At 39.9% G+C, this 23072-nt stretch overlaps 1 protein-coding gene and 5 non-coding genes across 8 annotated transcripts; 3 read left to right on the top strand and 3 right to left on the bottom strand.

The window, feature by feature from the left end:
• Positions 1 to 189: 189 nt before the first annotated feature.
• Positions 190 to 14837, bottom strand: LOC109630003 (P2Y purinoceptor 3). 3 transcript variants are annotated; one of them, XM_020088001.2, is made up of 3 exons: positions 14771 to 14837; positions 3855 to 4285; positions 190 to 3694 (listed from the first exon to the last, which is right to left on the bottom strand). In XM_020088001.2, the coding sequence occupies exons 2-3, from the start codon at positions 4280 to 4282 to the stop codon at positions 3028 to 3030; spliced, it is 1095 nt and encodes a 364-aa protein (XP_019943560.1). In that variant the 5' UTR covers positions 4283 to 4285; positions 14771 to 14837; the 3' UTR covers positions 190 to 3027. The 3 variants fall into 3 exon arrangements, with proteins under 3 accessions (XP_019943560.1, XP_069391002.1, XP_019943561.1); XM_069534901.1 differs by having other exon boundaries at positions 14537 to 14832; XM_020088002.2 differs by lacking the exon at positions 14771 to 14837 and adding an exon at positions 9699 to 9838.
• On the bottom strand, positions 7683 to 7755 carry trnaa-agc (transfer RNA alanine (anticodon AGC)). Its single transcript has one exon. It is a non-coding gene; the product is annotated as a tRNA-Ala (tRNA).
• trnaa-agc (transfer RNA alanine (anticodon AGC)) lies at positions 8012 to 8084 on the bottom strand. The gene has a single exon. It is a non-coding gene; the product is annotated as a tRNA-Ala (tRNA).
• Positions 10786 to 10858, top strand: trnaa-agc (transfer RNA alanine (anticodon AGC)). The gene has a single exon. It is a non-coding gene; the product is annotated as a tRNA-Ala (tRNA).
• trnaa-agc (transfer RNA alanine (anticodon AGC)) lies at positions 11150 to 11222 on the top strand. The gene has a single exon. It is a non-coding gene; the product is annotated as a tRNA-Ala (tRNA).
• On the top strand, positions 11668 to 11740 carry trnaa-agc (transfer RNA alanine (anticodon AGC)). The gene has a single exon. It is a non-coding gene; the product is annotated as a tRNA-Ala (tRNA).
• Positions 14838 to 23072: the final 8235 nt, after the last annotated feature.

The raw sequence follows: 23072 nt of genomic DNA, 5'->3' as shown, positions 1-23072 counted from the left end.
TTATTATTGAAATGATTAGAAATATAATACGAACAGCAAGAAGTTAATGATGAAATATATGATACAAGAAAGCTCATATGGGTGTTGCAGGTCTTCAGATCCACTCAGCTGCAAATGTTCACCAATTCAGCAACAAGAATATACTGTACTTCTGATAATAATAATTATTACTGAATAAAGAAAAATGTATTAATGTTGGCATTACCTTTTAATGGCTGTTTCGCATTAATTTTACATTTTGACAATACAGACAAAATGTTTCAGCAACGCAACAAAAAAACATAAATGTTAGTTTATCATCAACATAATCATCTCTATTTAACAAAAATAAAAATCTATCCCTGTGTTTTAGTATTTTACAAAAATGAGACATTTCTAAATAATACTGACTGACACAAATATGTTGACACAATACACAGACATCTGGGTACATCTAAACTGACACACACACGATGCATTTCACAAATATTTTACCCTATAGAGAAAAACATAATGGTGCAGTCCATCAGCGCATTAACAAATATTTACACTGTACAGATAAACACACATCACACACAACCTCATCTGTGGTCAAAAAGTCCACCGCATCTGAAATTACATATTCACATTACATTAAACCAACATACGCAACACTTCATCAAGCATGGGTGCAAAACTCAAACACAAGTCTAGTTTCCTACGTACACATGTACAACTCCTGAAGATTAAATCTTATTTGATAACTTGAACTGTTGAGGTGGTAACTAATTAATTTTTATTTTAAGTATTATTCTGGTAATTTAAGTTTAATTTTAAATTCAAATTGTAAAATCAGAGACATCCACATGACATGATCTTGTGGTTGGAAGAGCCAGATGTAACTTATAAAGAAACACTGAATTACTTATATGAACACATTCAGCAATTAACCACCCACCTAAGGTGGATTTTATAAACTGATTTAACTAATTTTGATAGTAAATGTACTAGCTAAATACTACATATACATAAGCTGCAAACTTAGATTAAATTAATTTAAGGTTTGATCTTTCTGGCAATAAGACTTCTATTACTAGAATAATGGGGAATCTGCACAAAGAAAATAGAAATCCTTACCAGAGAAGTGAAAACGTGCTTGTCTGGGTTTTAACAACAGTCCAGAGACAAAGGATTCAGCGATCAAGGGAAGCATTAGAAAAAATTCCATTAAATACAAAGACAAAAATAAATCCCATTGTTTTCTTTTCAGCTTCAAAATCTAAGTAGAAAACGAAGCGCTAGTGCAAAATAATGACAATTAAAATTAGTTACATTTACATGAAGCTACCTCAAAATGCAAATAGAGTAAACATTCTTTGACATTACATTTATGTTCATTTCATGAACTACAGATCAAATCATAAACTCAGTAACTCAGTTACTTAGAACATAAGAAACAAATGGGGGAAGTTTAAAGTAAAAATTTCTTCCATCGTGTAAACAGATTTGGACTGTAATGTATCTGGTTATAGAAACAGATGACATCAGTATAAGTACTACACATACCACATGCACACTAGAGGTCTATTTTATTATCATTCTCTACTCTATCATCAAGACCTGATGTCCATCCACAGAGGTGATGTCTTGGAACAGAAATCCTAATATTGGATTCACATGCTGACAGGAAGTGGAAAACAGCAGCCCGTACCTCCATTTAAATGCTGCTCTTGAGCATAAATCAAATGTTTGATCCCTCTAAACATTATATGAGGATTTTCTTAATGTATTTGTGTACAAACACCTCTGTTGGCACACATTTAAAAAGGATTTCCTCTGTTAACTCAAGAATAAATGGATGAAGAAAAGCAAATGCACTGACTATTTTTTGTGTCATGAGTTGGATATATTTACAAAATAGTTTTTATGACATTAGTTTGCCTCAAACTGCTGTAAATAACACACCGTCTCTACTGGATTATATGTAAATAACACACAATCTTACTCTTCAGTGCAGTGATGATGTTGTGTGCAGAAGTGAAGTGCACACAACATCTAGGGGTGAAAATATGCAATATCCAAAGCTTGGATAATGTTGAAACGTGTCATTAATAAAAGAAAGGAACAGTGGAACCTTCATACAAAAATGCTAAATGTAAAATACTCATTCGATATATTTCATTTTTAAACATGAGGCAAGTTTCTCCTCAGACTTAATGTCCATACACAAGTACCTTATGTCCAACATGCAGTCAGAAACATTTACAGTCACTCTGAGCATTTTACATGGGTCAGTGACACCGTGGATTTTATCCCAAAATTCTATTAGTTGTTCTCTCCTTCACTACATACTGTACGTCTTCACCTCCACATCACATGTGTGAAAATAAGTCCCATATAACCTGTGGCGACCTGGGGGAGAGGAAAGTGTGTATCTTCACTATACACTTCACAGTGAGAAGCAAAACTGAAGAATCAAAAATTTAAAGTGAGCTGTGTAAGGATGATGTACAATGACGGGGTATTAGGGCCACTTAAAGGGGAGACAGATTTCCCTTACCCTGATTTCATTAATTAAGTTGTAATATTACAAGAAAGAAAAGTTGTAATATTGCATTATCATCAGTATCTGGACCATGAAAAGACAAATTGTGTCTATTCTGAAGAAAGAACCGCACAGACTGGAGGGAAATTGCATAATTTGTGGAAATGTTTGGTCGTGGTCGACTGCATTGACTCTGACATCTGTGACAGAGAGGTTGTGTTTTTCTAAAGAAACAATGAGATTGGTTCAAGGTTATGGATCCAGATGGACATAAATTCTAGTGAGCACAGAATCTCCCTGCTACAATTCTCAAAATCACATTTTCCCATTTAAGTGGCCCAAATACTTTATTTATTTACATAGGAGAAGCATACGATTCATTTCATCCTCCTGCTTTTCTCAGTGTTTGTTTATCGCTGTTCGATCCTCTGAGGAAGTGGCACTTCCTTGTTACAGTGAAAAATAAAGTTTTTGCAGAATCCTAGGATAGATCACTGTTTACTGCAGAGTTTGACTTTGTTCGCTCACACACTCGTACCTTTGAGTGTGGTGACTTTGAGCACAAACCTCCGGGTGCTCTGCCGGTATCGTGGCTGTGTGAAGTAAAACAGAATTGGGTCCAGAAAGCTGTTCATGCTGGCGAACGGCCTGGTGCTCTTATAGATGATTGAGAACAAGTTCCTGGTCTCGCAAGGCGCACCGGGCAGGGTGCGTATCACCAGGTACATGGTCTTGGTGAGGTGAAACGGCAGGAAGCTTATGCAGAAAACCACCGCCACCACAATGATCATCTTCACCGCCTTGTCCCGCATCTCCGCACTCGCCATGGAGACACCCTGGTAGGACACTGGGCGGCAGAGGATGAGGGCCATCCTGCAGTAGCACGCAATCACGCCAATAAAAGGCAACAAGAAGCCGAAGCAGGTCAGAGCCATGCCGTAAGGATAGTAGGCCACTGAGAGCTTTGGCGTGCTTAAGTCGTAACACACTGTGCGGTTGCGCTGGATTCCAGTCGCAGCAAAGTGAAACGTAGGTGCACACAGGATGGCGACCACCAGCCAAACCCCTCCGCAGATGCACCATGTCATCCTGCGACTGCAACGCTTGGGCCACATCGCGAGAGGATAGCAAATGCCCACGTAGCGCTGCACGCTGATGCAGGTGAGGAAGAGGATGCTGCCATGTAAATTACTACAAAAGGAAAACAGAAAAAGAATAAATCAGATTGGTTAAATCTTATTAAACTGCTCGACCAAGTTTTCTAATTTAAGTGGAAAGGTCAAAATAAGCAATACTTTGAACACTCAGCTGTGTATAGAGATAATTAGTCAACATTCGTTAATAATCTCACCTGTAGAACTGAAACCTGACCAGTTTACAGGCAAGCTCCCCAAAGGGCCAGTAGTCACGGCTGCCGTAATTGTAGATGAGCAGAGGAAGTGACATCACGTATAGAAAGTCGGCTATGGCCAGGTTGAGCATGTAGATGTTGTTCTTGGACAGATTGGGCCTCGTCCTCCATATCTTCAGTATGACAGCAGCGTTGAGAGGGAGGGCGAGCAGGAAAACAAGCGTGTACACGGCAGGAAGTAAAATACGTTTAAAGTCTTCCTTATAGGTGCAGCGAAGGATTCCAATCCCACTAACGTTGCCGATGCTGGTGTTGAAGCTGTCCGCTGTAAAGGGGTCTGTGGGGTGTACGCTGGTAGAAAAGACGTCCAAGGAGAAGGTTTTGGAGATTTCTGTGTGGAGGGAGGCGACAGAATGTGGCATCTTCATATTCTGGAAGAGAGACAGAGAGAGAGAAAAGCAGGTTATTATTGATAGAATGTAATATAATGTAATACAATACAATATGTCCATCCATCCATTATCCAAACCGCCAATTCGGTAATATAATAGGATATAATATAATGATAGAAGGTGTTCCAATTGAAATTCCAATACGGTATTAAATGGATGCTTAAGTGCTGACAGAAAAATAAACAAACTTTCCACAAGAGGGCAGAAGAGATAAATATTTGTTTGTTTCACACCTCACATCTCAAAAATCACCATGAAGCCTTCACCTTGAAGCAAACACTGGATTTAATCCACATTTTTATCCCCTCGATACTGGACTGAGACAAACAACCATTCACACTCATACATTTACACCCAGAGACTCTTCAATTCATCTAATCTGTGGACTTTGGGAGGAAATCAGAGCACCCAGAGAAAACTGACACAAACACATGAAGAACATGCCCAGTCCTCACAGAAAGACTCTAGGCGAACTGGGATTTGAACCAGCAAGAATACTGTAAGTCTTTGGGATGTAATGTAGTAGTCATACTACATGTATTTTACCTGTACTCAAAACCCCCATGGAATACTTCATTACTTTACCACCTGCAATCACCTGTGTATGTAGCTGATACAATAAGAGCCAGCCCATTAGATAATATTTATTTTATCTTTGCATGATTTCTAAAAGTAGAATCTGGACAGCTTCATGTTTTGTAATGAAAACTGCTGCAGACTGTCTGGACTCCCACTCACAATGCACAGCGTCTGGAACATGCTGCTACACACAATCTTGATTGCTGCACCCACCACTAACATCAATCATATCCATTTCCTACATGGAAGCTTGCAGGCTAGTGAGCAACTCACTCTGAGCCACTTCCTCTGCAGCCTTGTCAGACTGTGACTCATGGAATTTCACAACTAAAACCTAAGATCTGTGTGTGTGTGTGTGTGTGTGTGTGTGTGTGTGTGTGTGTGTGTGTGTGTGTGTGTGTGTGTGTGTGTGTGTGTGTGCACATGTAGTGTCTCGTGTAGTTGTGTGTTTCTAAAATCTGTGTGTGTGTGCCATACTTTTTGCTGAGAACAGCAGTGACGCATTATTTCATAATTCCTGATTGAGTGGCTGAAGAAAGGGAGCGGAGTGACCATATAACATTTCACTACAGTCAACCAGCGAGCACAGAGGATTAACAGAGAAGGGCTCTGCTTTATTTACTGGTGACTCACTTATATTTACATGTCAACTTGGTTTAAGAATAATCATTAGATCAACTTTCTGTGCAATCATAAAACCCCATGATGTCACCACACTTATATAATTATGCTTTGTGTAGTCTGTGTAACTCCATAAATCACAGTGTGCGTCAAAATGCTTATCTCCTCATGAAGGTGAAGGAATAGTGACAGAAGGTGGGCGGCTGCATGTTTAGGCCTGTATACAGCAGACTCTCTAACTTACAGGAAGGTAGTGTGGTGAACAATAGAGCCTGTTTTTTAAGGGCATATGCCGATATTGATATAAAATGGAAAAACAATACACACACACATATATATATATATATATATATACACCTATTATGGCTATGGCATGCCGTTCAGGAAATTAAACCTTTGAATATATTGAATGAAACTTTGAATATATTGAATGAAGTCTGAATATATGGAATGAAACTTTGAATATATGGAGTGATCCTTGAATATATTGAATGAAACCTTAAATATATTGAATGAAACTTTGAATATATTGAATGAAACTTTGAATATTTTGAATGAAACCTTAAATATATTGAATGAAACTTTGAATATATTGAATGAAACTTTGAATATATTGAATGAAGTCTGTATATACGGAATGAAACCTTGAATATATTGAATGAAACTTGACTGACGTCAGACTTCACTGCAGTGCCTGCGGCCATCTTGTGTAACGTGTGGATGCTATAACTAAAAGTGAGTGACAATGACTTAGTCCGCTCACAATCTCGTTGCAGCAAATTAAACTATGAGGACATCAGTAACAAATAAATCCCCCTAATACCCCTGCCCAATACTGTTCTTCTGACAAGGAAGTTCGCTCCCTTTTTAATCGTGGCAGACCTACTACAACAGGCAGCTGTTTATCAGGCCAACCTCAGCATGTCTTCAACCTCACAGGAGTGCCCCACAGCACCCAGTGTACAATCTCCACCCGTACACAAGGAAGGGCCCAAGACACTGTATGGTTAGCTTGATATAGTTTTCAGGTGATTTAATGAAGGTAAAACAGATTGAAGCTGTCTGCTATGAAGGGGTCTGTGGGGTGTACCAGATTGAATAATTGTCAGAAAATTATGGACAGAATTGTTTTCCAGTGCTCATTATTGTTACCTTAAAATTCCACAAGGGAGGGATCTGTTATGTGTTTACCAAGACACCAAAAATACCCGTGATGTTAAGAGGAAAAGGAAATGAAAGACAGATGTTTCTCAGTGTTGTTATAGTCTTGACTATTTTTAGATGAGATGAGAAGTAAGTGTGTTTGTTTAATAGAAGTCATTTCAGGCCACATGTTTACTCCATGCTGACACGGAAGTCAAACAGTCATTAAGTCATTGTTCACTGACCTTTGCAGGAATCGATGTGACTGTTTTATTATGGGTGTGAACAAGTTGTTTTAACCTTTGCTTGATGACTCATCATAATTTTGGTAGCCTTCCTGAAGTGTGTCGTTAATTCTATAAACCCTGCTGGGTGAACCAGACGCCATTTGAATTGCTATACGATATTTAAGATTTATGTATATCAGGTATATGATGAAAGATTTCCATACAACAAAATAACTTAATAGTGAATAATTAAATCAAACTAAAACAACAATTAGATGTATGTAATAGTACGAATTGTGTATATACCCAGGTTTCTGCAGCATAAACCTGATTATTAAGCATTAGAAAACACAAAATACATATATCCAAATCCTATCCAATTTAGTTTGGCAATTTCCCATCCACTAACATGGAGGAGGCAGGGTTTATGACTGCAGCCAGTCCCCACAGGGCAATCAAGACTCATTGGCTTCACTTTGGGGAGTCGTCCATCTTTATAGTTTATATAAAGTCTTGTAGTTGAGACATGTTAGATTTAGTGTGTCGTGTTAAGTTGTTGTGCGTTGGTGCTATAGAGCACACAGAGATGGAGAGGACATGTTGATTTTGGGGGGGGGTCAAGATCATTTTTACTCTTTAAACATGTTCAGTGATGCTTTGCCAATATTATCTTATAAGTTATCTATTGGGAAATGGAAATCTAGAAATCCTCTCACCCTTAAAGGTTCAAGATTGTGTTAGATTTATTATTAGCACTGTACTATATATATATATATATCTCTATCTATCTGCAGTCAAAAACTTACTGGAGAATGCGGGCATCGATCCCGCTACCTCTCGCATGCTAAGCGAGCGCTCTACCATTTGAGCTAATTCCCCTGTGTCCTATGGGCCATGTGCTTGTCCCACCCGCTGTCAATGAAAGTACAGTGGCTGTCTCCTCTCTGTATATAATATAAACGCTTGAGGAGCAGATATCATACGTTATATTGTCTGAAAACACGGAGAGAGATAGAGAGACATTTAATCATTAATGCTATGAAAGACGACACTCTTCCTTCATCCTGTTCTCAGGAGAATATTAAAGATAGAAATCTGAGCACTATGTTATTTGTGTCTACGGTCAAAAACCTTCTGGAGAATGCGGGCATCGATCCCGCTACCTCTCGCATGCTAAGCGAGCGCTCTACCATTTGAGCTAATTCCCCTGCTGTCCAAGAAAACCCCATGCAGCAGCATAGACCCACAGTCCTGCTGCAGGAGTAATGTAACACTCTGCCTGCACTTAGGTTTATCTCACACTCACACACACACACACACACACACACACACACACACACACACACACACACACACACACACACACACACACACACACACACACACGCAAGGCTGAAGGTGATGGGAGACTATTTATAATCCATGACTGCAGGAATGGGACTGCAGCTCAGGACAAATATAGGACAAAAACTACTGAGCATAACAGACACAACATGTACAGTTTAAATGATTGTCAGTCACCATAATCCTAAATTATAGACTTTTTAAAAGTTAAAAGCATGGCTTATTGCACTATATGTTACCTTCCCTGCAAGAGTTAATTCAATTCATAGTTAAGTCATAGTTGACTTCAAGGTAAATCATTAAACCAGAAATAATACATTTACAGATATGACAGAAATAACAACTCTCATATTGAAAGAAGCCACATTTCGACTTGTTTTCTTAAGCCAACCGTGCCACTAGATACACCCACCCACACAATAATCTATTAGCTGCAGCAGTGACTCATTATCAGAGTTCTTCCTCGGTATTCAAATCTAAAAGAGCAGGTAACTGGCTGTTAAGGACACATAGATACATAAACTGTATTCTGTTCTCACTGACACTCTTAGCTATTGAAGGAAAGAAAGTTGTGCTTTGTTCCGCATCGCTGTACTGTATGAAAGGTAAGAACACAGAATTGGTGGGGGATGCATTGTTTTCCTAGCTGTTGCTATTGATGTTTACAGCAGGACAGATGCTGTGTTACACTAGATTTGTGAATCTTGGCGTGCCATCTAAAATCTAGTGTGGCAATATCCTGGTTTGTTTGGTTCAGTGTAAGGGCTCCTCTTAACAGCATTATATCAGAATCTGAATATAAAGGGGCCTCACAGAGATGTAAACAGAGGAGGGATGCTGCTTTGTTGAGGAGAGAAAGCCAGAAAACCATTCATCTCCAATTATTTTCCCATCTCTGATCCGCACTGTCCCTGGGAACACTAATCAATGATTCATGCCCTCACTCTCTGGCCTTTTGCAGAAATACAGCACACAGACAGGCTAACACGTGTGTATACATACTGTAGTTATGATTATTTTATAAAGGCACACAAAATGAGCAGGAATGAAACTAAAATCAGTATCTGACAAACACACCTTAACAGTGAAACTACATGATTTCATTACCTAGCAGAGACAGAACACCCACCCACACATAGCAAATATCAAAGCCATTTGTCTTGATTAAAAATAAAACATGCATCTAATTATTGTAGCTAATGTGCTGCAGGCTAATGCAAGTCTATCAGTCATGAGGAAAGGCACTGTGGCCATTACACAGGAGACATTTAAACCAATCAGCTGCAGCAGAAATAGAAACAATGGTAATGAGTGAGTCCGGTGTACAACGTCAGCACACTGTTTACAATATGCTGAGAAAGAGAAAAAAATATTGTTTTATGCATGAAACCAAAAAGTCAGTGGTGCTAATTAATGAAAACAACACACATACCATGCAAGCAGCACAATCATTTAAAATAAAAAAATGTTGTACTCACTGATCAATTTTCACAGAAGATGTCCAAAAGCTTCAAAAATATGGGAATTACTTCCCCTACTGTGGTGAAACAAAGTAAATGTTGATCCAGTAAATTCTAGTCCACTGTACAGATAGACAGGAATTCCCTGGAGAGGTAACATCGATCACACACAAGGCTGCAGGTGACACTGGGCTGCACTCTGCTCGTAATGATTTGAGGATGAATGTTGCTGTGAGGATTTGGGGCGAGTACTTCAAGTGGCGTATTGTGAGCTCAGGCTGTGACTCTTTGTGGGCTGGTTTCCAAACACAGGGGAAGTGAATGCAGCTCTGATGAAATAAGAAAAACCCAGCGAGACAGGACAGTGGAGCATCGGTCAATGAAACCTTGATAATACAGGGTTCCTTCATTCATTCAGCCTGGCTTCTTGTTCATATTCACTGGTTTCTGTTTGGGTAAGAGGATGGAGGGGTCATTTTTATTTTATATTTTTCCAATAACTTCTCAGTAGCTAGAAATATATCAATCTTTCCAATCTGACACAAAATCATACTGTGATATTGGAAACATGCAGATTTAGTAAAGTATTTTGGGGGGGGGGATTAATTTGCCTGGTTCCAGACCAGTGTGGATTCCATTCTGATTATCAAGATAAAGTTTAAGCCTTTATCAACTTTATCTAGCCAGCTGGCTGAAACATAGGTGATCTCACATTCTCCGTGTTAGTTGACTGGTACTTACAAGTCAAAAGAGTGGTCAGGGGAATTAGCTCGGACTGTGGACTACGGTGGTAGAGAGAGCTCTGCAAAGTAAATCAATATATGCAAAAAGAAAAAACATGAATTTCCATGTGTTTTCTTAATTTGCAGTGCATTGAGCTCTCTGCGACCGTAGTGGACAGTATAGTACAGTGCTAGGATTTTTACCTATGATTTCTACAGATGTACCAATGAAAACAGTATGAAGGCAGTAGACAGCCACTGTACTTTGCAGCAGCTTGTTTCTGTGTGTGAGATAAACCTAAGTGCAGGAGGAGTGTAACATTACTCCTGCAGCCGGACTGTGGGTCTATGCTGCTGCACTGAGACATGTCAGCAGGAGAGCAGGGGAATTAGCTCAAATGGTAGAGCGCTCGCTTAGCATGCGAGAGGTAGCGGGATCGATGCCCGCATTCTCCAGAAGGTTTTTGACCGTAGACACAAATAACATAGTGCTCAGATTTCTATCTTTAATATTCTCCTGAGAACAGGATGAAGGAAGAGTGTCGTCTTTCATAGCATTAATGATTAAATGTCTCTCTCTCTCTCTGTGTGTTTTCAGACAATATAACGTATGATATCTGCTCTCCCTTGCATTTACATTTTATACAGGGAGAAGACAGCCACTGTACTTGCATGAACAGTGGGTGGGACATGGGACATAGATGTCTCCTGCAGTGTGATGAATTGTTTTTCAGCCTGCAGTAGCCAGGGGAATTAGCTCAAATGGTAGAGCGCTCGCTTAGCATGCGAGAGGTAGCGGGATCGATGCCCGCATTCTCCAGTAGGTTTTTGACTGCATATATTTATAGTACAGTGCTAATAATAAATCTTACACAATCTTGAACCTTTAAGGTTCAGCGTGTAGAATGTAGTGACAGCTAGTGGTGAAGCTGCATGTTGCATCTGGACACACCTCACCTCTCTGTCCTCTTCCAAACATGAAAGAGAACCTGTGGTAGCTTTCAGCTGTCATAAAAACTGAAAAGGTTTAGTCTGTAAAATACATGGCAGCCTCCGTAGAAAGGACCTGAAGTATTTCAATATACTGTAGGGGGTTCATTCTAGGGTAAAGAAAACCACAATTTGTACAATTTAGATGAAACGCACTACTGAAAACATCACTAGAGTTATTTTACATAAAATCTTTGCCAATAGATCCCTTTCATGTACAATGTAACACGCTGCACCTTTAAAGTCTGAGAAGATTTCTGCCTCTGATTCTTACAGGGGAATTAGCTCAAATGGTAGAGCGCTCGCTTAGCATGCGAGAGGTAGCGGGATCGATGCCCGCATTCTCCAGTAGACTTTTGACTGTAGACATATATAGTAGAGTGGTTTTCAAGGGTGAGAGGATTTCCACCTATAATTTCTACCAGCATCCAGGAAGAGTGTTGTCTTTCATCACATTAATGAATGAATGAAAGATGACGACATGACAGCTCCCCAGAACTTCAAGAACCATGTCTAAATCGCAGCAGCCTGCAGGCTGGCTGCAGTATACGTCAAAAGTCCTACCTTCTCCATCTTACTGGAACGGACATTAACCAACCCCAAAAAAACCAGTTAAATAACAAATATTCTCAAAGATGGTTTCCTCCATTTTCACAAACCATGTATCTTCGAGTGTTAATTTATCCAGTAAGGTTGGTTCAATATCATAATTGTTGATGATACTGCTATATTGGTGATAATGCATAAATATCCAAGGTATATGACTTACTTCACTTTCTCTGTCGATACTTAATAAAAGAGAAACCTGTTTTCTAAAATGAACTGCTGCGAGTTGCTGTAACAACTTGAAATGCAGCTTTCATCAGTTAAATAAAACTCATGAAAGGCTTAACAGTAGGGTCAGTAGCAGTCAGCATGAGCCCTGTGGTGGCTGTCGTCATGGGCTTGTGGTGCAGAGGCCATGTGAATGCAGCTCTAGTGAAAACAGTGTCAGTAAAACACAAAGGCAGGTCGCAAAGGAAAGAAATGTCTTCACTGACTTGCATCCCTGACATTGTCTGAGAATTATACAGTATTTTTAAACATCAGCTCTGGTCACCGTGGTTCCCAATTAAGACTGGAGCTTTTCCTCTAAATCCTGTTCAATCCAGAGGGGGCAGATTTATCTTCATACATTTGCATCAAATTGCCAGTTTTAGGGAGCCCTGTGGCCTCAGATTATTTACTCTGTCAGATAATGCAGTGCACTTAACTTTGTCCCTGTTTATGTGTCTCTCTGCCTGGCCATCATCTGTCTATGTCTCTAAACCAGTGTTGCGTTAGTCTGCTCCCAGTCAGACAGAAAAAACACTCACACTAGCTCAACCTCTGCCTGGCAGAAAGGAATCTTCTCTGAAAACACAGTAATTGTGCCAAAAGTCCCAGAGCCAGTGTGCCAGGTCTTTACACATGACAGCACATGTAAACCATTCTGGGTTATTACGACAGTGATGAGAAAACTTTTTACTGGACTTAAGACAGTGAAAATCATTGTGAAAAACATGGCATATGGATTTGTGGAAGATGCATTTTCCACTGGTGTAAGGGGAAAAATGTTGTATGTAATGATATATAAACAGGAATGTTCATTAATCGATTGTTGGTGTTTTTTCAACTGAAAAACTTATAGTGGAGTATTTTGACTTTTTAGTCGGGTCCATGTCCCATTCACCAACATGGAAGAGGTGGGATATATGACCTATACTACAGTAAGCCACCAGGTGGGAATCAAGATGCTTTAGCTTCACTTTTAAGGAGCAGTCATGTCGTCCATCTTCATAAACAGTTCATGGATATAGTTAGATGCTTAGATTATTCTGTGGTCATATTGAAAATGCTGTATTGATAAAAACAGCTTTATCAAGAGTTTATATGTGTTTTTATAACAGTATCAACAAATAGGAACAAATCAAACATACAATAGAATGCATATCTTTTGATTGTTAAAATGTTTATCCACCTTATCATGGCTTAAACAGACGAATGACCATTTGTCCAGTCGAGACATGTGAAAGTGAACATGTCAGCGTTCTCTAGCAGTAAAATCCTGAACACCATCTGCACAAGCACACAATGATTTTATGGCCTGATGTTTGTAGTCTGAGACGTCCAGCACGACAACTACCCTAATTTCTATGAATTACTTTCATTGCAACGTTCTGCAAAGCCTTACACATCTTTCTGCAATCTTCTCACACACACACACACACACACACACACACACACACACACACCCTTTCATAGGTACTGATACCTGATATGTGCATTGCGCCACACACACCCCAGTGCCCTGAGGCAGGCTACACTTCGTCTTGCATCATGACGACAGCACATGGGCTCTGGTTGATTCACCTCCCATATTAGAAGAAAGAATATGTTCCCTGGTGTTTCTGCTTTTTTTGGATGCAATAAAAAAAAATCCAAACCAAAAGTTAAATATCTCGTTTTCGACTGAGCACAAGGGCATAACTTTGTGTTTGAACATTGGAGGGGGTGAGGAAATGGCATGGTTGAATACTTCTGTAATTTCTAAATTATAATTTCTTACCAATGAATAATCGCTTGATATGCCTTTATAATCATCATTAACAAGTCATACATGCTAGATAATACCAACTAGCTGGTAGCCAAAGTAGCTAGAATACAATTGAGTTGGAATAAGTTATTATTATGTTTGTGCAGCAAATTACACTGAATCAAGAAAACCAACCACATTTGTCAGTAGCTGTTTAAGACACAAACTCGGGAGAATGTCCACACAGCTGGGTGCATTCTCTGGAGTTTGCCTTTAAAAAATGCAACAGGAGATTCTCCACAGAAGCATTCACAGCAACACCCAAATCTCTGGAGATTATCCGGAGTTAAGTGCACGGATGTGGATGTGTAATATTTCCATGCATGTAAGAGGATTACAGGTGTTGTAAAAACTATGGTACCACATACAGCTGAGATGATAAGAGTCAGCAGTGACTCTGCCCAGTGAACACATCATGTATGTTGTTAATGGTTTGATTCAAAAGCCTGGGATCGACACATGTCCCACAATCCTTCAGGGTTTAGAAAGAAAGAGTTCAGAAAACTGTCTTCTGATAAAAACAAACTTACCCTGGATGTTATCAACCTCTGTGGCAACAGCAACAAGTTGGCCTCGCAGCCATGACAGAGACTCGTGCTCCTCTCTCCTCCACTCACACTCTCTCACACACACACACACACACACACACACCAGTCCAGAACCGCGAGGAGTCGAACAACACTGAAGCACTCTCACGTGAACGCGGTTTGATATCACGAACACGAGTGTGTGAGTTATTTTAAAAAGTCCCGGAACTATTCTACCTGCTGTGATGCGGCTCCGGTGGCTGCACGCGCTCTCCTCCCTCTGCTGCTGCTGCAGCGGGGGTGGGGGTGGGGGGGGGGGGGGACCGGACAACGGCGCGCGCCACACCGCGGTCACGCACGCGCAATGCAGCTTTTGTCACATGTGATTGTTATTCGTTTGAAAGGAGTAAAGCGGTCAGTTGTGTTAAAGTTGTGTTTCTGACTGGCTCAGGAGCAGGTGTAGTGCGGAAGGGGCTCAAACCATGGCCGGATCATCACACAATAGACCCCTGCAGGCACAATCATGGGAGAGGCCCCCACCACCCCCGACATGCATGGGAGCGACTGGGCCTCCATCCACACCGCTATGTTTTCATTTGAAAACTATCTCTGTCCACATGAGGATTTCGGCTCCATATGAGTTTTAATCCCTGTCCATTCTAACACGCCTGTAAATGCATAACACGTAACAACTCTCGGAATGCAGCATTCACATGTAAACTGCTTGAATAATAGCTCATTTCTTAGGCTAACGCCTGGTTCTCTTCCAGAAGAGGGTCATGTGATCGGAGCTTGACCAATCAGCGAAGGCTATGTTGTGACTGAAAAGACCCAGTCAGCAAGTGTCAGTTTACGTTATTTCCATCATCTCAGTTTTTGCCCGTCCAGTAATACACGTTACGTGACATTTCACGCATAACACTGTATTAAAACATTCACAGACAGTAATTGGACGATACTATGTGTACGACACATTTAACGACAGAAAAACTACAGCTTTCACTACTGTTGATATAGGGGCCATCTTGGATTTTGGAGTCGTGGGTGGTGAGGATCCCACGACCTTCCGAGATCAAATTCTGACTCTAGGGGGCGTTCAACTTCCAACTTCCAACCTCGGGGTCAGAAATTCCGAGGGTCATTTTCTCACGAATTTCTATTAAAAATATGAGTTTTTGCAACCAGTGAATACCATTCAAAATAATACACACACAATACAGGCTAGAATTCAGTCAATTCCACATTGGCTTCACTTTGTGAACGAGGAGCTTGTGTCCATTTTAATATACAGTCCATGGGTCAAACCTGCTGGCAGTGATAGATTCTCACTCTTGGCCAATGTTTACTGGAATTGGCTCCAGCCCCTGGACATTGAGCGTAGCTAATTTCTCTGTTACAAACATCTCTTTGTGGTCAATCTGCATCTCTTTGTGTTGGCCTTCCATCTGTTGTTGTCTTGAGTCAAATCTTAGTCAGTTTGTGTGTCTTTGAAATAAATGTGTTTATCATTGTTGTATACATCATTTCTTCAGTTAATTGTTCATACTTTCTGCTCTGAAGGTAAAAAGAAATACAGGAGTCAGCCCATAAAATGCCTAAAATATAAAATGCAAACTCAATACGCTCAGTGTTATCTGTAGCTCCTGGTACACAAATAATAGTGTTTGGCAGAGGTACGTGCGTGATGCTTCTATATATTTACCCTGTGTGGGTGGGGTGAAAGCCTGCACCAACAGAGTCCTCCGCTAATTATATCATGTGCTAAATGTGAGTATGTCTGCCATGGTCCAACATCTTGGAGTCTAATAAATATTTGTTTGAAATTAAACACTTGCAATAACTGGTAAACAAGCGGAGAGCAAAAGAACCAGACTCCATGTGTCACTGTCTGTTATCTGGATTTTATGATGGGCTCTTGTTTGATTTAGCTATATTTATCTTTCTTGCTCTGAGTCCGGTTTCCATCAGAACACATCTGATAAGCGGTTGCCTTAAAATAGAGTTTCTGTCAATCAGGACAAATAATTCAGAAATACAGAGATGTGGCCAAGTGCAAACTGCAGTCAGTGACCTTAAAAGAGATGTTAGGTTGGACTGTGGACATAAATAATATTATGAAAAGGTCTTCATTGAATTAATGAATGTCCATTTAAAGTAAAATGTGTATTTGGCTATCAAGTGCATTTATGAAACCTATTATTAGACAAAAAAACTCTTTTATATCAAAGCTCTGTTTATGGATTCAAATCCATACAATCATCAGGAAACAACTATTGTTTTTATACAGATGGATACTATAACATATTGTATATTGATCCCAAAGTAAATGGAGGTGTCCAGTAGCTTCAAACACACAAACAGGGCAAGAAAAGCATTTAAGAATTATGGAGATGAGAGGTCAAAGTAAAAGGCCGGTCAACAAATTACTAGTAATATATAAGAAAATACTAAATTGAAGCAGGTAAAATGTAACCTAACAGCAGAAACAGAAATATTGTGCATGTAAGTGAAAGTGTTGGCAGTTGTTATACCAAAGAATAGTAAAGTTAAGTGCAGCACATGACGAAGAACTGTCAACATACTATACTTATGGAAACCTACAACAGAGGAGATGGTCATGTTTTGGATCCTGGTCTGGAGATTAAGGAGACTAAGTCTGAAGAAAACAGTAATTATAACTGTGTTTTCACACTCTTGCTTTTTGTCCTCAGTGTTGTGGCTGATGAGTCATGACTGCACGAATCCCACCTGCTGACATGAACCCCTCCTTTCTATAATTAATTAACTGATGAGTCAAAGCCCAATGTTATTGATGAGAGAAGTGATTCTTCTTCAATATTGTCTTTATGACTCACCGAGTGTGAATGATTGATTTGAACAGACTTTACTCTCTGCAGCCATCCAGTCCGTAATAATTCTTATTGACCCGCAGTTACACTCACAGCTGCTTTGTTAACGTTTGACCATTGACCATACACAATCTTTTGCACAGGTGAGAAAATGATAATTGAATTATATTCAGGAGGTTTGAAATATAAATATAAAACAAAATAAAATAAGAGCAAACGGATCAATCCAATTTCTTCCTGTCGCAGAGAGAATTAATATATTAAAGACGTTACGGCCACTCAAGATGATTACATTTCTAAATCCGCAGTGCGATCACGCTGACAGTTGATCAACATCCAGCAGACCTCTTTTTCTGAATTAGCTCATTGATCATGTTGAGACAGAGACGTGTCTAGACTTGGAAGCATACACTGTATATTTCCTCAGAAATGCGTCACTTGTGGAGTACAGTGCAAAGTCTCTCTGATCCTCAACAACAGCACAGCTCAGGAAAGATTGAACTTTACAGACGTCCTTAAATGCTGCAGAGAAGAAGTCTTTAAAAGGGCTTGTTCAGTGGAAGTTGTGTTTCTCAATGTGTTGTGTTACATTTCAGTGGTACTACATATTCTTTCTCTGCATTCACGGTTTTGTCCTCTCACACTGTTTTGATTAGATGACACCATGAACAAATATTTGATTATGCATTGCTTATCACTGGACTCAAAGTGACAGTTTCACTGGAATTTATTCCAGCGATCGAGAGCCAAACCAAACAGTTGCTGTGTGTTTTTCTCCACAAAATACTTTTCCTGCAAACAGACGGCCCTGAGGTCCATGTGTCCCACTGGAGCTTTCTTCAAGTCTTAATCGCAGACGTGTGTGACGGCCCTTTGCTGTTACAAAGCTCATACCTCAGGATTAATTCAGTGAGTGCAAGAATGTTTTTATGACTCGTATCTGGTTTGTCTAGATTTCATTTTATTAACTGTCACTTCAAATTAAATTCCCCTGAAAGAATTGTCACATGTCAAAACTAATTGTGTTTGATTATGTGTTGATGCAGTTCAACCAGTTTTGAATAATCAAAGAATGTTTGAGACTCTCAGGTAACCCTGATAGACATGGCGGCCATTTTACTCAAGCTCCAGAGGGAAGCTCAACACCCGTGCAGAATAATGTTGTACTGCTGTGATCCAGGTTTCTAAATCATATAAACACAGAGAATCTGACAGATTGTTTCTTTTCACAGGTCCCTAAAGCTGGGCATACACTGTGTGACTTGCAAAATGTTGCTCAATTCCACCTCTAAAATCTAAGCTCATGATTTATGTGCTCACACTGTACGATCTGACACGACCTGACCGTCACACTGTATGTTACGTCGGCTCCTCCGGCCCAGCTATGAACCAATGTTTTTGTCAAAGACGATGTCTGTATGCCAAACGTAAAAAAAAAAAAGAGCCTGATGACAGCCGATCAATATTTCTGACATGGAAGAAATGAATCTGACTGTCCGATGAGTAGCAGCATCCGATCTCTCCAGGCTCACCTAGTGCACTCAACGCAGTGACGCTGAGAGTTGGTCTTAGTCGTGCGACTCAGAGATCGGGTCAAAATCGTCCAGTGTATGCTCGACTTACATGATCACAAAAAGACAATGACTGGCAGCTAATGTTAGCATTCAACCACTGCCTTTTTGTATTGAAATATCAATGCTCTCATGGACACATTGATTTAAGACTGTAAGTTAAATGTACTGGACGAAATCAAGCTAGCAATGTAACGCTAACTGTAACACTTTAACATTGGTTCAAGCATTTAACTTGATTCCAGTACAGTTTACTTCCCAGGTTAAATGATTCTGTCTCAGTGGTGCACTGAGATTTCCTAAATAAAATGTTTAATTCCCACATAACCATATAAAGTGTCGTTAGCAAAGAAGTGGCTGAAGGCTAATGTAAGCTGATGTCTAATGGTAGCTTATGAGCTATCGAATGTCATTTACCCTTGAAACATGGTCTCCCTCCAGACTTGAACTTTCCACTGTCTCTACTGTTTCTTTTTAAAAAGCAGGTTTTCAGGTCTTTAAAGTTTCAGGTGTGAATCCTCCATGTGTGGCCTATCATTAGAGGTAGGAAGCACAATGAGCCGGTGGCTGCACAGTGGAAACAAAGTGGAAACAGCCTGTGTCACATGCTTAGAGAACACATTTACAATGGCAGTATTTCAATAGCACAGAAACAATTCATTACTAATGTATTAAAGCTGATTTTTATATCCTGCCCTGACAAAGAAGAGTCAATACTGTGATCAGAATACTAATACTTGGACAAGAGGTAACATGTTGCCATGTGATCTGTCCCGACAGATCCCATTGGAGGATGAAGGAAGTCATATGAATGGACATATGAAGTCATGTTTAGAAACTCTCATTACCTTTACTGCTGTTTCACACATTTGATCTGTCCCCATGGTTTTCAGTCTATGCACTTATTGGTCAAATGAAATACACGCTATGCGTTTCTACATTTTTCTTTTGTATTGTACTCTCCCTTTTTTTGTTGGACTTGATACAAAGGGACAAGATGATAAAAAAAACACAGAACAGAACAAGACTTAACGTGTGATTCAAACCTGTGGAACAGTGATTTTACATAATTGTCGGTGATCTTTGAATTTCTCAATAAATTCCATATTTACACACACGTTTGTTTATACTACACATATAAGTAAATGTGAAAAATGTAAAAAAAAAAAAAAAAAAAAGGATAAAGATATGAGGATGTGTGTGTTTGGTGGGGCATTGTCCATTAAAGAGCTGTTTGTGTGTGCGTCAGTGTTTGTTCGGCGGTGCGTGTCTGTATGAGTGATGGTTGCTGTTGCTCAACCCAGTCGGATGTCTGTTGATGGATCCAGAGAGAAGTGAAAGAACGAGCGTACGTTTTGCCGTCAGCCACAAGAGAAATAATCCACCCACGTTCATTTATTTGCAAATTATACTTTTGAAAAAGTGCCACAAACCTTCAGCCAGTGTCAGTGATTGATGCGATGCATCAATGCAACTCCACAGTTAGCTGGTCTATTGTTTGGGAGGAGATGCAGCACAATCACCATTTTGTTCTGTGTTAAAGTGGATTTAACTTGTTTGTCTAACACAAATAAATACTGATGGTTATTATTCCATTCCGTTCTCTTCATCTCTGCCTTGTATGGTGACCGAGTGCTGTGGAAAGTGCTTATAAATAAAATGTGTTATTATCAAATAAGTTCCACAGCACTTCATCCACATCACACTTTATATTTGCCCTTGTCAGGCAACGGGGGAAAAACCCTAGTGTGCCGTACCCAGCCCTGACACATCTCCTCAACCCTGATGTCATCCCAGGCTAGTTCCATGGCCTCAAGAAGATTACTGTGAGCCTGGTGTAGGGCTGTCGCTCGTACACCTTCCATCTCCAAGTGGACAAAAACTCCTCTATTGCATTGAGGAAGGGAGAGTACGTTGGCAAGTATAGGTTAATGACATTCTGATTCATATCGAACCATTCTCTGACTTGGACAGCACGGTGAAAACTAACATTGTCCAAAATTATAACATAAATAAGCCGCTCCATCATCTCATGTTCCTGCTGTTCATTTGCAGACAACACATCTCTAAGAGCACCAAGAAAGGTGAGAAGGTGCTGGGTGTTATATGGCCCCAGAGTGGCATGATGGTGAAGAACACCCCGGTTGCTTATAGCAGCACACAGTGTTATATTACCACCACGCTAGCCAGGGACTTCAACAATGGCTCGCTGGCCAATTATGTTCCTGCCTCTCCTTCTTCTCTTGGTGAGATTGAAGCCAGCTTCATCAACAAAATGAATTCATGGGGTCTCTCCATGGCGTCCAGTTCAAACATTCTCTGCAATTAGATGGATATAGTTTTGTAAGTGCTTCAAAGAGACAGGCCTATGCTGTGGAGTACAATGTATGCATTCTTCACTAACATACATTGTATATGTAATGTGATGCTATTGAACTTGACAATACTGTAATATGTATATAGTTCAGTACCATAACTAACTGTACACTTACCTGTATGTACTGAAATCGCAGCTCCTTCACCCTTTCAGAGTTACGTTCAAAGGGCACTCTGTACACTTGTTTCATTCGTATCCTGTTGCGATGGAGGATACGGTCTATGGTGGAAAGGCTCACACTATTGATTCCCTCGAAGTCTGTGTGGTTTTCAATAATTTGTTGCTGTATTTCCCGTAGTGTAATGGCATTGTTTTGACGGACAATGTCGACTACAATGGCTTCCTGCTGGGGTGTGAACATGGGTGTCCTCCCCATATGGCAGTCTCGCAATTCTGCAAAAAGAGAATGTGCAAAATATATGTAATGTAATGTTCTGAAATATATATACAGTAGTACTGTAAACTTTCAATGATAAAACATTACAGTAAAGTAGACTGTACCTGTTCTCATGTCTGAATCTCCGGATTATGGTGGACACAGAGAATCGACTGATGTTTGGCTGGACTCTTTGGCCTGCCCCCCTCATGGTCATGCCATGCACCATTACATGGTCTATGACGGTAACCCGAATGTCCTCAGAAATTGCCACTCTTCTTCCTCTCCCTCCTCTCCCTCTGCCTCCTTCTTGTCCTCCACCTCTCCCTCCTCTTCCTCCTTCTTGTCCTCCTCTTACACGCACTCGTCCTCTGTGTCTTTGATCCATTGTTGTCATGAGCTTGCAGGACCAACCTGCTTGCACTCTGAACTTATATTGGTTGTCATGTTGTCAATTTTGAATCCTTGTGTTCAATGGATGACACGTGTTTCATTTGTGTTCATATTTTGACACTGGTTTTTACCATTATGCGTCACAAGTGCATCACAGTGACAACTGTGTTTTATTGCATGAGAATGTGTTAGAGTTTTGCAAAAGGAAAGACGGAGATCTGCAGATAGTGTTTTACTAGGTGAAGATAGTTTATGGTTTTGTCAAAATGATGCTCAATTTTGTGAATGAGTTTAGAGAACTGATTCACACAACAGAAATTTGTGTTTTAGCAATTCAGAAAAACTGTAATACCAATGCTCTATCAGTGGCAAGTGGGATTTTCAAAAGGACAGAGTCACAATCTTCTACTGGAGTTCTGTGTTAATGGAGGAGGCTACTGACTTTAGCATCCAGAGGATCTGTTTTCGTGCACAACAAAATAAAAAGTATCTGAGTCACCTCTACAGAAATCTTTACACGATCTTCACATCAGTAACATACATGCAGATGAATATTGCTGAAATAAGACGACACAAGATGATCTTCCTTTTATAGGAAAATTTTAATAGTTATTCAATGTTCTACATTTTACAGTAAATATACAATTACAAACTTGGCTTAGTTATAGTACTAAGATCACTAACTGATCTTAAAAAAAAAACCCTCAACAACAAAAAAACATAAAGAAAAAAACAAATTAAAAACAGATTTACACTTCATATCACAAGCCTGACGCAGGTCCTTCACTCTGGACCAAATAGCTAACATACAATTCACTTCTCTCAACGCTGAACAGACGTTGGGCTTCAGTTTCGAACACAACCTTACGGTAACAGATATACCATAGCATGTGCAAACTGGGTACCAAACTAAAACTTCCAAAGATGGGGTTGTTCCTAATACTCGATCCAGGGCGGATACAAGTATGTTTCG

This window comes from Paralichthys olivaceus, chromosome 11 (assembly GCF_024713975.1).
Source record: "Paralichthys olivaceus isolate ysfri-2021 chromosome 11, ASM2471397v2, whole genome shotgun sequence".
NCBI lineage: Eukaryota > Metazoa > Chordata > Actinopteri > Pleuronectiformes > Paralichthyidae > Paralichthys > Paralichthys olivaceus.
The sequence above is the reverse complement of the archived record's forward strand: the minus strand, read 5'-3'. Positions and strand labels throughout refer to the sequence as shown.

Excerpts from the sequence above, each read along its gene's own strand:
- LOC109630003 (XM_020088001.2), bottom strand. The coding sequence starts at position 4,282 with ATGAAGATGCCACATTCTGTCGCCTCCCTCCACACAGAAATCTCCAAA. Across the intron at positions 3,695-3,854 it reads GTCAGGTTTCAGTTCTACAG|TAATTTACATGGCAGCATCC; the intron begins GTGAGATTATTA and ends TTCCTTTTGTAG.